General features: G+C 37.6%; 1 protein-coding gene across 2 annotated transcripts; it reads right to left on the bottom strand.

Moving 5' to 3' along the window:
• Positions 1 to 10,915: 10,915 nt before the first annotated feature.
• On the bottom strand, positions 10,916 to 18,005 carry chst8 (carbohydrate (N-acetylgalactosamine 4-0) sulfotransferase 8). 2 transcript variants are annotated; one of them, XM_056478215.1, is made up of 2 exons: positions 17,881 to 18,005; positions 10,916 to 16,529 (listed from the first exon to the last, which is right to left on the bottom strand). In XM_056478215.1, the coding sequence occupies exons 1-2, from the start codon at positions 17,947 to 17,949 to the stop codon at positions 15,417 to 15,419; spliced, it is 1,182 nt and encodes a 393-aa protein (XP_056334190.1). In that variant the 5' UTR covers positions 17,950 to 18,005; the 3' UTR covers positions 10,916 to 15,416. The 2 variants fall into 2 exon arrangements, with proteins under 2 accessions (XP_056334190.1, XP_056334191.1); XM_056478216.1 differs by having other exon boundaries at positions 10,916 to 16,523.
• Between the last annotated feature and the right edge of the window lie 381 nt (positions 18,006 to 18,386).

Below are 18,386 nucleotides of genomic sequence, written 5' to 3'. Positions count from 1 at the left end.
AAACCTACACTGTAAAAAAAACCCTGGTTGCCTTCAATTTTCAAGCTGAATCAAATTAATAATATGAATCCATTGAACTTACATTAGTTAAACTGATCTAAAACATAACTTATAAAATAAAGTTAGAACATAATTAACTTAGTTTAATAAGTTACACTGAACTAAAAGCATATGCTGACAGGACTAATTGATCATATAATTTTTACAGTGTAGGCTATAAAATTACTAATGCTTTTGCTTCTTAGACTTTACACACCTGAAACTTGTTCACTGCTGCTCTTATAGTTGTGTAAATTGCTTCCTTGTACTCATTTGTAAGTCGTTTTGGATAAAGGCGTCTGCTAAATGACCAAATGTAAATGTAAAATACTTTAAATTAATTTATAGCCTAGATGTAACTCAATTTTTTGGGTTTATCCACATTTTACCCAATTTTACATTTGAAATAACTTGCTATTTTTAGCTTTCAATTCTGTTTATATATTTAGTTTCAAAGTTTATACCCCAGATTGCTGACTTTTCTATCTTGTAAATTAGACTACCTCACACATCTTATTAACAATGTCTGTAATTGTGAGCAAAAATGTTGAAATTGTGCATTAACAATTAGCATTATTTTTTTGTTCACACAGTGGCAGTAACTGGCTTCCATCATGATTATATTAGATATTACTGGTAGTGTCATATTATATTATAAACCTGAACACGCACTGTTTACTACACATTGTTATTCGTCTAAAGTCTTTTGAAACGTATTGACAGAAAACGGCTTCAGCATGTCAAATACAGTGGATGTATTTATAAAGGATGTTTTTCTTTCAGCAGGTCATTTGTCAAAGCTCTGAAATTCAGTCAGATGAAACAGCGGGTTGCTGAATGCAGCTTTGGCATCATAAAATATCTCATAAATGGTTTGAAGACGCAGAGTAAATAATCCAATTAGGCGTTTTGTGAGCTGACGGTGTGTTTACCATGAAGACGGGTTCATTTGTGTGTGTGTGTGTGTGTGTGTGTGTCCTCAGGATCTGATGTGATTTACTCGCTGATTCATGTTAGCAGACAGCAGATCATCTGAAGCAGCTGCTGTAAAATCAGTCAATGCTTTTGTTTTTATTTTATAAGTCAGTAAAACAAGATTTAGTGTCTCCTCTGCATGATAGACAACCAGAAACGATATTCATATCTGAGTGACACCAAATAGTCAATAAATAAAGGAAATAAATATAAACATAATAAAAAATAGATGAGAGTTGATTGTGGTTAGTGTGTTGTATTGTTCTGAGTAAATATTTATTAGGATTTGTTGAAATTTGTTGAAGATTATTTAATGAATGAATTAATAAAAATATAAATCATTATTAGAACATTTCGGTGAATTAACCAATAAACTCTGTAAATATATTTTCAAAGACATCAAAACATTGATAATTTATATATATATATATATATATATATATATATATATATATATATATATATATATATATATACAGTTGAAGTCAAATTTATTAGCCCCCCTGTTTAATTTTTTCCCTAATTTCTGTTTAACGGAGAGCAGATTTCTTCAACACATTTCTAATGATAATAGTTTTAATAACTCATCTCTAATAACTGATTTATTTTATCTTTGTCTTGATGACAGTAAATAATATGAGACTAGATATTCTTCAAGACACTTCTATACAGCTTAAAGTGACATTTAAAGGCTTAACTAGGTTAATTAGGGTAACTAGGCAGGTTAGGGTAATTAGGCAAGTTATTGTATAATGATGGTTTGTTCTGTAGACTATCAAAAACAAATATAGCTTAAAGGAGCTAATAATATTGACCTCAAAATGGATTTAAAAAAATAAAAACTGCTTTTATTCTAGCCAAAATAAAACAAATAAGACTTTCTCCAGAAGAAAAAAATATTATCAGACATACTGTGAAAATTTTCTTGCTCTGATAAACATCATTTGGGAAATATATATAAAAAAAGAAACAAAATCAATGGGGGGCTAATAATTCTGACTTCAAGTGTATGTGTGTGTGTATATATATATATATATATATATATATATATATAAAATCATGCATTTTTTCATAGTATTTAAGATACTTTAAGATGCACACATATAAACTCAAGCATACAAAGTATTATACATTTAATTATATTGTCTACTTCCTAATTTTAAATAACGTCAAAATGAATACATTTGTGATGTTTATATATATATGCACTCAACTTTAAGACTCCAAAAACTCAGAGAAATATGTTTTTTTTGTAAATTATTTATATAAAAATTTGATATAAAGTATTAGAATGCCTTTTTGTCTAATACTTAAAAGTCAAAATCTAATAAAATTTGTTTAATTAACACACTCTAATACTGTAAGTGCTGTGTTACCAGTGTTGTGGTATTTTATTCAATATAAATACATTTTTTTAAACCAAACTGTTGGGTTTGATTTGACCTAGCATTGGGTTAACACAACCCAGCATTTTCAGGGTGCACAATTATAATAAAATATATATTTTCTAATATTTTTTTCTAGATTTTCTAGAAAATCACAGGATATAAAGTACTTATTAAAAGATAGAGACATTAAGACGACAAGAAAATGAATGAATGAATAAATAAAAAAAAAATATATATATAATATTGTATAATTACATTCATTCATTCATTTTCTTTTCAGCTTAGTCCCTTTATTAATCCGGGGTTGCCACAGCGGAATGAACCGCCAACTTATCCAGCACATGTTTTACGCAGAGGATGCCCTTCCAGCTGCAACCCAGTATTGGGAAACACCCATACACGCTCACTTACACTCATACCCTATGGACAATTTAGCCTATCCAATTTACCTGTACCGCATGTCTTTGGACTGTGGGGGAAACCGGAGCACCAGGAGGAAACCCACGCGAACGCAGGGAGAACATGCAAACTCCACACAGAAACGCCAACTGACCCAGCCGAGGCTCAAACTAGCGACCTTCTTGCTGTGAGGTGACAGCACTACCTACTGCGCCACTGCAGCGCCATATTGTATAATTTAAAATCTTAATTCATGCAATTGGCCCATACCGTTGAAACACCTTTGAAAAAAAACAACAACTAATCAATATAAGTGAAGTTTCACAAACTGAAGCTGCGGTCACACTTGACTTTTTTTCCCATAGACATCCATTCATACGCACGCAAATGCGTCAGACCAGAAACGCAAGGTAATGCATCAAGTTTTGCAGGTTGCTGCGATGCAAAGTTCAAGCTTGGTGAACTCTGACCTGCGAAATCGCATCACTTGACTGCGTGAGACCAATCGAGGATCAAAACAGCACCTCTCTGGTTTAAAACATGGAGCAATCGCTCGCTTTTTTTTAATGTCTAATCATCTTGTTTAATCCCGCCCCTTTCTCAGCGACGTACGACAGAATTTCGCAAGCTCAAACTCTAGTGTGACCGCAGAACACTGGGCTTTTCCTCCCATAGACTTCCATTCATACGCACGCGAATGCGTCAGACCGGAAACGCAGGGTCATGCGTCAAGTTTCGCATGTCGCTGCTGGTGCAAAGTTCAAGCTTGGTGAACTCTGACCTGCGAAATCGCATTACTTGACTGTGTGAGACCAATCGAGGATTAAAACATGACCTCTCTGCACAGAAATTTAAAACATGGAGCAATCGCTGGCTTTTTTAAATGTCTAATCATCTTGTTTAATCCCACCCCTTTTCGTAGCGACATATGACAGAATTTCGCACACACAAACTCTAGTGTGACCGCAGCTTAATTTCGAGAGGAACACATTATATGATTGATCACAACTGGTCTCTCATCTGTAATCAGCAATAATCCAATCAGATTGATCCAAGCCTGCAATAAATAGACCGATTTCACCCTACTGCCTTATCTTCGTTTTGGAAAAATCCCTCCTTCCACCCCATCTCCTCCTTTTCCTCTTTTCACCAGGGGTGCTCTTGAGAATACCTGATCTCGGACCCCCTTACGTGCTAAATGACCAGACAGGAGCTCAGGGTTCTCTCCCAGGACAGCATGCCAAACCAGTGTGGAGTGTCAAGCAATATCTAAGTGTGAACACTTGAAATGTTATTATTTCTGAAAGAATATGGATTTATTTAAACTTAGATGATGCTCCACTTGACATACTGTACATCTCCTGACACACACACACACGCACGCACGCACGCACGCACACACACACACACACACACACACAATTTAGACATGAAAAAGAAGACGAAGACAGCCATAGACAAAATGTTTATTGACTGCGACTGCAGCTCTTCCTGAAACACTGGCAGTGTCAAATAAGGCAAAGGGCTTATAGATCATATGGATGTGTACAGTTCTGCACCAACAACAGTTATACATTCACCAGTTACTGTATGTGTGATATATCATAGAGATCTCTAGATATAGATATATTTATAAAGTATTCTTAAAGAAGTGTGAGGGATGACAGAAGAAACACTCACGGTTATAAAGCTGATTCAGTCAAACACTGACCATCATCTGTCGTCTCCATAAATCTACTCTCTCTAATAAAATAAAGGAAAATATATTCTGCTCATCATCATCATCATCATCATCATCATCTACAGCTCTTAGACTGTGCAGCTTTGCAGTGGATAAATAAAATCTGTTCGCTTCTATAGTCATTTAATAATAAGCTATGCTGGAAACACACACAAACACACACACACTAATACACTCATATACACATACACACACACACATGAATTCATGCACTCTCTCACATATTTATAAACTCATCAACACACACACACACATGCAGGCACGCACGCACACACAAACATAATTACATAAACACACACTCATAAATACTCTCTCTGTGTCTTACACACACACACTAATACACACACACACACACTCACACTCATGGACTCATATAAACTCTTAAACATAAACACACTCACAAACTAGCACACGCACGCGCAGGCGCACACGCACACACACACACTCATGAACTCATATACACTCTTAAACATAAACACACTCACAAACGCACACACACACTCACACATGAACTCATATACACTCTTAAACATAAACACACTCACAAACTGGCGCACGCACATGCACACGCACACACACACACACACACGAACTCATATACACTCTTAAACATAAACACACTCACAAACGCACACACACACTCACACATGAACTCATATACACTCTTAAACATAAACACACTCACAAACGCACACACACACTCACACATGAACTCATATACACTCTTAAACATAAACACACTCACAAACTAGCGCACGCACAGGCACACGCACACACACACGCACACGCACACACACACATGCACACGCACACACACACACACACACACACACATGAACTCATATACAATCTTAAATATAAACACGCACACACACGCACACACACACACACACACACGCACACACACACACTCATGAACTCATATACACTCTTAAACATACACACTCACAAACGCACACACACACTCACACATGAACTCATATACACTCTTAAACATAAACACACTCACAAACTAGCGCACGCACATGCACACACACACGCACACACACACACGCACACGCACACACACACATGCACACGCACAAACACACACACACACACATGAACTCATATACAATCTTAAATATAAACACACTCACACACGCACACACACGCACACACACACGCACACACACACACACACACGCACACACACTCACACATGAACTCATATACACTCTTAAACATAAACACACTCACAAACTAGCGCACGCACATGCACACGCACACACGCACACACACGCACACACACACACACACACATGAACTCATATACAATCTTAAATATAAACACACTCACACACACGCACACACACACACACACATACACACACACACACTCATGAACTCGTATTACACTCTTACACATAAACACACTCACAAACAAATGCGTGCACACACACACACACACACACTGATGAACTCGTATTACACTCTTACACAAACACACTTACAAACAAATGCCCGCACACGCGCACACACACACACACACACACTCATGAACCCATATACACTCTTGCACATAAACACACTCACAAACGCATGCACACACACACACACGCACACACTCACACAAACTCATTCATACTTTCTATCTCTCTGTCTCTCTTACACACACACACATGAACTCATCTGCACTCTCTATCTCACGCACACACTTTTAAACTCATAAACACAAACACACACATTCTCTCACTCACACACAAACAGACTTACACACATAAACACAAACTCATTCTCTCACACACACCTCAGTCTATAAACATCAGTCTCCATTAGTGTGGTCATTTGACACTCACAGACGGTCAGTGACTTCAGAGATGAGTTTGCACAAAAGCATCGATCACATTTAAAGCAGTTTTACAAATACATATAAAAATAGAGTCCTCTGAATGCCCTTTTTACAATTAGAGATAGATTATAGAGTCATCCGAAAATATCAGCCGAGTTACTCTAGTAGCGCAGGAGTGATGGAGTGTGCTTCTTTACTAAAGGGAAGTGACTGCTTTACCTAATATACTAATATCAACAGTGCATCCGGAAAATATTCGTAGCGCTCAACTGTTCCACAACTTTTTATGTGACAGCCTTATTTCAAAATGGATTAAATACATTTATTTCCTCAACATTCTACACACAACCCCCCATAATGACAATCTGAAAAAAGAATTTATGAGTTTGTTGCAAATTTATTAAAAATAAAAATCTGTAAAATCACATGTACATCAGTATTCAGCCTTTGGCGTGAAGCTCTAAATTGAGCTCAGGTCCATTCTGTTCCCACTGATCACTCTTGAGATGTTTCAGCAGCTTCATTAAAGTTCACCTGTGATCAATTCAGTTGATTGGACATGATCTGAATAGGCATACACCTGTCTATATAAGGGCCCAGGGTTGATGTGCATGCCAAAGCACAAACCAAGCATGAAGACAAAGGAATTGTCTGTAGACCTCAGAGACAGGATTGTCTCGAGACACAAGGCTGGGGAAGGTTACAGAAACATTTCTGCTGCTCTGAAAGTTCCAATGAGCACAGCGGCCTCCATCATCCGTAAGTGGAAGATGTTTGAAACCACCAGGACTCTTCCTAGAGCTGGCCGGGCATCTAAGCTGAGTGATCAGGGGAGAAGGGCATTAGTCAGGGAGGTGATCAATAACCCGATGGTCACTCTGTCTGAGCTCCAGCGTTCTTCTGTGGAGAGAGGAGAACCTTACAGAAGGACAACCATCTGTGCAGCAATCCACCAATCAGGCCTGTATGGTAGAGAGGCCAGACTGAAGACTCTCCCCGCCTGGAGTTTGCCAAAAGGCATCTGAAGGACTCTCAGACCATCAGAAACTAAACTCTCTGCTCTGATGAGACTCAAATTGAACTCTTTGGAGTGAACATTACATTTGGAGAAAAGCAGGCAGCGCTCATCACCAGGCTAATAGCATCCCTACAGTGAAGCATGGTGGTGGCAGCATCATGCTGTGGGGATGTTTTTCAGCAGCAGGAACTGGAAGACTAGTCAGGATAGAGGGAAAGATGAATGCAGCGATGTACAGAGACTCCTGAATGAAGACCTGCTTCAGAGAGCTCTTGACCTCAGACTGGGGCGATGGTTCATCTTCCAGCAGGACAATGACCCAAAGCACACTGCCAAAATATCAATGGAATGGCTTCACAATAACTCAGTGAATGTCCTTGAGTGGCCCAGCCAGAGCCCAGACCTAAATCCTATTGAACATCTCTGGAGAGATCTGAAAATGGCTGTACACCGTTGCTTCCCATCCAACCTGATAGAGCTTGAGAGGTACTGCAAAGAGGAATGGGCACAAACTCCCAAAGACAGGTGTGCCAAGCTTGTGGCATCATATTCAAAAAGACTCGAGGCTGTAATTGCTGCCAAAGGTGCATCAACAAAGTATTGAGCAAAGGCTGAATACTGATGTACATCTGATTTAGCAGCTTTTTTAATTTTAATAAATTTTCAACAGTTTCAAAAACTGTTTTTTCACATTGTCATTATGGGGGATTGTGTGTAGAATGTTGAGGAAATAAATGAATTTAATCCATGTTGGAATAAAACTGTAACATAACAAATGTGGAAAAAGTGAAGCGCTATCAATACTTTCAGGATACACTGTATGTGTGCATGTATGACAGGAGGAAACCCTTTATAAAATACCATGGTATATGATGATATACTGGATGATTTCTATATTCATGTACTATGGTATTTATAGAGTATACTTCTGAATGTGTGTTCAAACAAATGTGGTATTATGTAAAGAGTGGTAACCTCCAAAATAAGCTATTTCTATCTGATTTACTCATGATTTTATATATATAATATACCATGTTGTATATATGTATTATATACAAAAGTCTTGTGGTGGATCCCAGCTGTAAGAGCAACTAATAGTAACTTGACTTCTAGTTGATCATTTGGAGTGTCAGAAGGTGGATTTTCCTGCTGAATCATCTGTTGATCTGCATCCCAATCATCACAAATACTGCAGAAGACCTACTGGAACCAGTATGGACCAAGATTCACACAGAAATCAGTCAAGTTTGGTAAAGAAAAAATCATGGTTTGGGGTTACATTCAGTATGGGGGCGTGCGAGAGATCTGCAGAGTGGATGGCAACATCAACAGCCTGAGGTATCAAGACATTTGTGCTGCCCATTACATTACAAACCACAGGAGAGGGCAAATTCTCCAGCAGGATAGCGCTCCTTCTCATACTTCAGCCTCCACATCAAAGCTCCTGAAACCAAAGAAAGTCAAGGTGCTCCAAGATTGGCCAGCCCAGTCACCAGCTATGAACATTATTGAGCATGTCTGGGGTAAGATGAAGGAGGAGGCATTGAAGATGAACACAAAGAATCTTGATGAACTCTGGGAGTCCTGCAAGAAGGCTTTCTTTGCCATTCCAGATGACTTTATTAATCAGTGATTTGAGTCATTGCAGAGATGTATGGATGCAGTCCTCCAAGCTCATGATGGAGTCAGACACAATATTCATTCTGTTTCCACTGCAGCATGACCACATATTCTAGACTGGACATTATTTCTGTTCAAGACTTTTGGCTAAGCAAAGTCAGACCTTACTGTCCTAATAAAATCATTCAATAATCAAGCCATGATCATATTTTATTGTGGTCAAATAAGCGTCATCTAGAGGCCTTTACCTTTCATATGAGCCACTTCTGATACCAAATGATCAACTAGAAGTCAAGTTATTATTTGCTGTTTATAAAACTTGGATAGGTGACGAGACTTTTGTCAGGTAGTGTGTATATATATATATATATATATATTATATATATATATATATATATATATATATATATATATATATATATATATAAATGGATGTATAGGTACACATGTATTGATGTTGTATATACTATATTCTTAAAAATACCTGTGAGTAGCATGTAAATAGTCAATTAATATCAGAATAATACACTTAAAGTACCATGTTTTGTTTATACATGTGCTGTACTATTCCAGGATTCATGGAAGTATCCTAAAATACCATAGTATATGAACTTTACTTCCACGGTGCACTCAAAATACCGTAGTATTACCTACTTTGCAAAGAATACCTTGCTAACATGGTTTGTAAGAGCTATAACACAACAAGATAATTTGACTCTCACAAATGTCTATGTTTACCATGTAAATACAGTCCTCTGATCTTAACAGGTGTGACACAACAAATCAGTGAGCTCCTGTCAATCACTTGATGTCATATTGGATAGCACCGCCCACCCTGACAGCTCATTGGTCGAAAATACACCCTATTCGTTCCCATTCAAAAGTTTGGGGTTGATGAGTTTAAAAAATAACAATTAAAAAAGGTTGTATTTGATCAAATAATTAAGTAAAATGTTTTAAAAACTTATTATAATTCAAAACTGATGTTGTTTATGTTAATAAACATAAAAAGTTATTCATTCCTGTGACTCAAAGCTCAAGGTTTAAGAGATTTTTACAAATTTGGAATTAAAGGCGGCTGTATTTGACCAATAGATCCAGTAAAGTGTTTAAAAATGTGATTAGAATTTAGAATTGATGTCGTTAATGTGAAAATATCTTAAAAAGTAATTTATTCCTGCACGTAGGTTTTACTGCAGCCTGGAGACCTCCAAGTGGACGGGACCTACACCAGAAGTAGGTTGATTGTAGGTGGTGTAGGTAGAGTCAGCCTGATCTCACGAGAAAACGTAAGTATTTTACGTTTTGTCAGTTTAGTGGCTAATTCGTACAAGTTCAGTCATACGAAATTGTATGATTTTAAAAAGGAGGCGTGGCACTTAACCCCACCCCTAAACCCAACAGTCATTGGGGGATGAGAAAATCGTACTAAATTGTATGAATTAGATCGTACGAATTCGTACGAATTAGCCACTAAATCAAAAAGTTACGAATTGCCGTGAGATTGTGTTTATAGAGAAGACATTACTAAAACACATCAGGTTACTGTAAGATTGGATTTAGGCTTGGGGTAGGTGTAGACATTAATAAAGCACAATATTGAACTCTGTGTCATGTACAACACATTAAATAAATAGAAACTTCAGGATTGTACAGCCCACTTGGAGCTCAAGTCCCACCCACTTGGAGCTGGCTCCAACTTTCCGGTTTCCCGGTCCAAATACATGCGCTATAGGGGAATTGGGTAAACAAAATTGTTTGTAGTGTATGTGTGTGAATGTGAATGTATGGGTGTTTCCTAGTACCTAGAAGGGCATCTGCTGCATAAAACATATGCTGGAATAGTTGGTGGTTCATTCCTCTGGGGTGACCTCTGATGAATAAGGGACTAACCCGAAGGAAAATTAATAAATGAACGAATGATTTATCTGAAAAACAATCACATTTGATCAAAATCCCCAAACTTTTAAACAAGAGTGCATCTGTTTAGTTTCCACACATTCACTTGTTGAGTCACACCATTTTTAGTGGCAAATAATAGTGCTGAATCTCCCAAGAAGACGAGATTAGTAAATGTGGATTAGTCTACACTGCAAAACAATGCTTTTCTTAATTAGATTTTTTGGGTTTTTAGTCCAAATATCTAAAAAAAACTCTTAAATCAAGAAGCTTTTTCCAGACAAGCAAAACATATTGTTGAGTTTTCAGAAATAATATGGCTAATTCAGTGAGTTTTAAGCAGGGGTGTAGTGGACATTTTAAAAGTGAGGGGGACGGCTGTATGAGATCATATGTATATAATTATTAATCACCTGTTTCTAAATGGTCTGTCTCTAAAAGTGAGGGGGACGGATCCCCCCGTCCCCCCTGGTTGCTACGCCCCTGGTTTTAAGGGATGAGTTGGTTATAGAAATGAGATTCTATTATAGCATTTATTGGTGTTTTGTATTTTTATATTCATATTTTATTGTAATTACAGTCCAAAATAGTTCACTACTCACTGATCTACTCACTGATTTTAGTTTGTTTTTCAGTACCATGAAAGTCAACGACCAGCAACTGTTTTGTTTAATTGAATAAGGAAAGAGACGGATTCAGGTTCGAGGCAGCGTGAAGGCTGGTTCATACTTCTGCATCGAGTGATCGGCATGACCCACGGCCATACCTGTCAACATTGGGATGTGAAAATAAGGGATATGCCCACCATAATAAGGGATTCCCTGACCCCAACCCCCCTTACTAAATATGGATTTCTAAATATGTTCATCTGGAGCTGTTGTCATTGTAAATAAACAGTTAAATGGTCAGTAACATGTTTTATTATTATTATTTACAAAAGAAAAATTAAATAGTGTACATTAGCAGCAAATACATAAGCAAACAGTTCAGCTTATTAAAATTAATAGCTATTATAATGAAGTAGAATCAAGTATTAAATCCCTTTAGCCGTTTCTTCACTGTATAATCTACACATTCTGACTAAAGAGCAACGAATGAATCTCTTATTTATTTAGATTTTAGATTATTTATTTGGAAAATACTTTTATGGGATGATAGTGGGATAGCACTGCAAAAAACGGGACAATCCCGGGAAAAACAGGAGGGTTGACAGGTATGCCCACGCGCCTGCCTTGCAAGTAGTTGTGCATTTATACTTCTGCGCGCTGTTTGTGTTGCTCTGCAATAACACTTCTGAAATGCTAGCTGGCAGTAGGTTTTTACATTCCTCTGTGTCGAGTATCTTGGTGGGTGTTTTGTTTTTTCTGAATGCTAGACGTAGCTCAGACTCGCTCATTTAGAGGTGGGAACCGGCGGACGTGCAACAACTTTAATCATAGGGTAAGCGCAAAACATCTGGAGCTCCTTCACAGGACTGGACACTAGTAAATACTCGCTCCATCGGCCTTGTGGGTCTCAGCACCGGCCACACTCGACACACCAATTTTACTTCGCATTTTTTGAGAGGCAAGTGTCGGCGTCAGCCACGGCGAGGGCTATGTGACTGCGCAAAGGTATAAATCAGCCTTGAGGGCAAGAAATGAGAGATGAGAGAATGTCAGTTTTTGTTTCATCAAAGATTTGACACTTTAGGAAATGCTGGGTCATTTAAACCCAAGTTAAAGCAAAATATGGACTGACCAAAACACTGGATTAAATTTAGTCCTATTAATTTAATTTTAAAAATGAACCTAGTGACTGGTTTGGTCCTTATTACACCCAGAATTGGGTTAAAATAACCAAACAGTTTTAGCAACATACTGTAGGCTCATTGTGGATATGTACCCCTGTATACATTTCTGGAGAGCGTGAAATATGTACCCAGAGGTACGTCTGGCTCCATTTCATAGTGGTGGGCAAAGCGAGGCTTCTTGAAACATTGAAACAGACGAAACAAATGTGTCGAAGCTTTGAAACGTTTCAAAACCTGTCTCTAGTGACACCTAGTGGTCACTTTTTATGTATTGCACTGAAACAGCTCCAGCAAAGAAACAGTTTAGCAAATCGAGGTTTTAAAACCCTCGTTTTAGAGTTGAAGCTTCAAGTGATTTAGTGAATTGGTGAGAGTTCCAGACTAGCATGCAGAGATAATGGGTTCGAATCCAGGGTGATGCAGCTGTAGATGTTAGTTTTTAAATGCTCTGTTCTTGTAACGTGTTTTGTTTTAACGTTGATCTGACAATCAAATTAACACTTTGTGAATAAATCTGTCTTGTTTTGGTCATAAAAAAATTTACATTACTAAAATACATCAAGTCATAATTTCAGAGTATTTGTTTAAGTCAGGATTCAAACTCAGGCCATTTGCAGCACAGTTACTGTGTGTACACGCACGGTCTACTAGGATACATGAGGTTTTTTTTTTCGACACTGTCAGTCAAATGCAAATTCGCCAGGTCTCAAAACGCTTATGAAATGATTGATGTTTTGAATAGCTTTAGTCACGTGACCAGGGGCCTCATGTACGAAGACTTGTGTTGAATTCATACTAAAACATTGCGTACGCACAAAGCTGTAAATGTGCGTACACAGTAAAAAATTCAGATGTATGAAACAGTGTGTATGCAGAATCCCACGCATATTCTTATTGTACATCCGAATTAACGTGAAACTGAGCGCACGTGCGCAAAACCCCTCCCTGTCTCCTCCCCCTTATAAATATGCTAATGACTCTACTTTGGCAAAACCAAATGAAAAAGCAACGGCAAAAGCAAGCAAAAAGAGAAACTTTGAACAGAATGTGAATTGGAGGTGCTGCTTTTGGAAGTAGACCGGAGAAAAATGGTGTTATTTGCAAGTTTGTCCTTAATAACAAAAGAAAAAAAATATAGAGTGGGAGAGTTTAGCTGACATGGTTAACGCAGTGGGGTCTGAACATCGCACTGTGAAGGAATTAAGGAAATAGTGCGATGTAAAGGTGTAAATTTTTGCCGTTTTCCCGTTTGATTGACAGAGATAAAATAACTAAAGAGTGTTTTTCAGCAGTGTGATTGGCGTAGCCCGTAAAGCGCATGGTACCATGTTTTGACACTATCAATCATGAACTCGGTTCGAATCCAGCATCTGATGAACTCAATCTTATTTTTTCCTCGCCACATATCAGATTTTGCCTACTCTTTATCACGAGGAAGACAAGTAGGAATCATTAATAAGTGTGTGTATTGTGTTAAGCGCATTTGTGCATCGCATATTATTTGCACATTTATTGAATGGAAAGGTTTCCGATTCACGTTTGCAAATTCGTCTTCAGATGGCGCCTTTATAGCACTGTGTGCAGTCGATCGCTCCGATTACATTGGGAAAACCGGCGATCGCTGCAAATTGCGCTTTAATGTTTGGCTTGTCAACTGCATGGTATGGAAACCTTATTTAACTGCTAGACATGCGAATGATCCCCTTTCATACAGCTGGCATTGCACGGCTCAAAGATACTTTGTAGTGTGCAATTTAACATAACTGCCTCTAGGAGTCGCCAAAGGAAATAAAACAAACACACACAAGAAATGCACGTACGCCTGACATGAAGTTGGCGTGAACCAACGCACATTTTCACGTTCTTTATATCGTTAGTAAATCCAAACGTGAGCGTGACATTTGGCATGAAATCAGCGTTGATACATGAGGCCCCTGGTGTTTCAGATCACCTTAGTCACGTTTTTCGGATCATGCTTCGGTGCAGTGTTTCGAAATACTTGCACTTCAGGGTCTCAACATCACTATTTTGCCTGTAAAATGAACGCTATTGGGTGGTATGATGCCAGTTCTGTTCTTTTCGCGCTACTGCTGACTGCTTACCTCCATATGGACGGCTTTTCTAGTGTTACAGTTCACCCAGTATCTCTTCTCTTACGCTGATGGACTTGGGTCGCGGAGCAAAATTGACCGTGTCGACAGGGGTTTGAGTGCGGCAAAGAACAGTTCCAGAAACTAAGTAAAACAAAAGCAAAGAAAAACTGTGTATATTGCGCCCTCTGGTGTCCCCAGAAATGTAGACCTGGGTACAAATCCGCAATAAGCCTGGGTTGTTTTTGAGAGTCTAGCTTTTTTTCAATTAAAAAAAATATATATTTATATATTTGTTTTATATTATTAAACTTTTATCAGTTATTTTATTTGCACAATTTAAAACATATTTAATCTTTAACAACATAAAAAGCAAGATTATTTTGCCCTCCCAGATTTACTTAGCTTGATTTCTGGAAAAACTCAATTCATTTTGACTCACTATTTATTAAAACAAGAAAGTACTTGTCTAATGCTTCTTGATGTAAGAATTTTTAGATATTTGGACTAGAATCGAGACTAAACCTCAACGTAAAAAGCATTTTTTTTTTTTTGCAGTGTAATTACTCATATCCTAGCAGACAGCGCACATGTAATGCTGTAGCACAGGCTCCAGCACAGGCTTCAATACAGGTCTTTATAGGGTTTGGAGTAATTAAACATCAAATAATCCATATAGTAGAAGTCATACGCCCGCTGGCGCTCGGACGCGTTCAGCTGCGAGAAATAATGCTGCGTGATCTGCGTGGAAGTTCTGGCCGCTTTTGGGTTCCCGTCCTTAAACGATGGATACATCAGGTTCTCCGGCGCCTTGATTTTTCGCAAAAGAAAATTGGCGTCTTCTTCTAACGTTTCGACTTTCCCAATGAAGTCATAGCGGAGGTGACAAGGGCTACAAAGCTGATTGGTAGCTTCCCAATGGATGTCCATTCCAACAGGCCGGTGGACGTCCAACAGATAGTGAATAAACTCTCGAAAAGTGACACCGCTTCCTGTTTTCAGTGCCGTCTGCGATGCATTCACTCTGTATTTTGATATGATTGGTTTTCCGAAAACAGGATGGTAGTAGGAGTTAGGACTTTCGAATTTATCCCGAAACGCAGACACTAGTCGCTCCATAGGCTCGCGGACGAATAGGACTTTAGTATACGTTTCCAAACGCTTCGTTATACCCTGCCGATCAAAGCTATCCAGCCGTTTCAGATGATTATCGTAATGTACAGCGACGTGATTGATGTCCTGCGTTGAGTTGGCGACTCCAGCGAGCACCATCAGGACCCGCTTCCAGTTGGAGCATCCCGCTTTCGGGACTTCGCAATACAGAAGCTTATGCCTGTCCTCAACATAAATGCGCGATACATGATGTGGCGTTATCGTTCGGGAAATATTGCTGCGGTATTTCCCGCAGACTTCGCGTACATTTCGTTTGCGGGCCTCCTGAACGTCTGACAGCCGCCGTGTGTTCTTCTCTGATGATAATAATAATGCCGATGATGATGATGATGAAGTGTTTGTGTGCGGCCGCAGTATGGCGCTGGTTTTTAAGAGTTTTCGGTGGCGTTTGGTGACTTGTTGAGAGTCTTGTTCTCGGGATCCCGGCGTGGCTGACAGCTGTTTTTTCTGGGAGTTTGGCAACTGCATTGGCGAGATCGGCTCCACATCGCCCTCTTCTCGCCGCTGCTGATGGAGTCGAGCGGAAACGCTGCCCAGGATCTCACTGAACTGAGCGCACTGCTCCTTCACACAAACACAACACAAAGACAAAACATATGACATTTACTCATTTAGAATACACTTTTATCCAAAGTGACTTACAAGTGAATATAGAAGAAGCACTTCAAATCAAGTTGCACTGTATCAATGCTCTGATAAGTCAGAACACTCTTGAAAATGAGATTACAAATCCCCAAACCAGGTTTTCCTGGTAAAAAATTTATTTATTGAATTATTAATTTGCTTTTTCAGTCGTTCATTTGCTTGCTTATTTATTTATTTACTTGTTTGTATACAGAATACTGACATGACCAGGAGGAATATATGAATTCTTTTACAAAGTTTCATTACAAAGATGTACATGCACTCAAACATGATAATAAAACAACCTGCATCACTATATAAGAGTTATTTTAGTATAATTGACCGCTGTATTTTTGTACCCATTACAAACTTATTTTTATAATATTTTTTAGATTTTTTTATTTTAATTTTAGTACATATTTGACTTTTTTTTATATATAATTAATTTTTAATCATGTTTGTACAATAGGGTTAAATGAAACTTTGAAACTATAAGCTGAAATAATTTAATTAAAAGTGAAAATTCATCTAACCTAAAATACTAAATCGATTAGATTCCCTCAAGTCAAATAATAAACATTATAATGTTGAGTTGAGGTTTCAAGTGATTTAGTGTAGCGTGAGAGTTCTAGCATGTCAAGATAATGGGTTCGAATCCAGGGTGATGCAGCTGTAGATGTTAGTTTTTGAATGCTCTGTTTTTGTAACGTGTTTTGTTTTAACATTGGTCTGACAATCAAACTAACAATTTGGGAATAAATATGTCTTGTTTTGGTTATAAAAACCTAACATTATTAAAATACATCAAGTCATAATTTCAGAGTATTTGTATAAGTCAGGATTCAAACTCATGCCACGTGCACTTGTGCAGCACATTTACTCTGTGCACACACACGGTCCACTGGGCTATATAAGACTTTTTCTAAATGGTAGTTTTTGAAACTATAAAATATTTTCTAGTCAAAAAGCTGAAATAAATTAATTGAAAGGTAAAAATATAGCTAACCTAAACATATTAAATCAATTAGATTCGTTCAAGTCAAATAATATATATATATATATATATATATATATATATATATATATATATATATATATATATATATATATATATATTCACTTATTATAAATAACCTAAATGCATTAACTTGACAATAAAGCATTTTTATGGGTTAAATCTGCCTGTTTCTTTTAGAAATTATTTAAGATGCATGTAGATGCGTATATTTGGTCGTTGGTTCTGACGCGTTTGTTGCTTGAACGGGTCAATAATACAGTGAAATGTCCATACCTTTGCAAATAAAGTTGGATATTCCAATCCATTTATTGTCCATTTTGTCAAAATTAAAAAAGTAAACATCAAAACAAATATAAACCCGTTCTCACAGCCATGACAGTCAAAAGTTTGTTTGACCTTCTTCTACCCCCTCAGCTCCACGCGAGGAGAGCATAAATACCATTTACAGCCTCTAGTGGCGTGAAAGAAAATTGCAACCCATAAATGGCTCCAACAATGTAAACATTTTTTATATATCTAAAAGTAGTTTTATTACAATATAATTTTTTAAACCTAAAAATATTAGATATAATATATACAAAATATTAACAATCTTATTTATTTATTACACTTTTAGAGAAAAAGGTAGACGGTGGTACAAATAATGGTTCTTAAGGAACAGTTTTGTACCTTTGTATAAGTTGTACCTTACATGGTACAGAAAAGAACCCTAACACTGACCTCTTATGATACTATTCGGTACCTTTTATGGTACAATTGAAATGAAGGTACACAATTGT

This window comes from Danio aesculapii, chromosome 18 (genome assembly GCF_903798145.1).
Source record: "Danio aesculapii chromosome 18, fDanAes4.1, whole genome shotgun sequence".
Taxonomy (NCBI): Eukaryota; Metazoa; Chordata; class Actinopteri; order Cypriniformes; family Danionidae; genus Danio; species Danio aesculapii.
The sequence above is the reverse complement of the archived record's forward strand: the minus strand, read 5'-3'. Positions and strand labels throughout refer to the sequence as shown.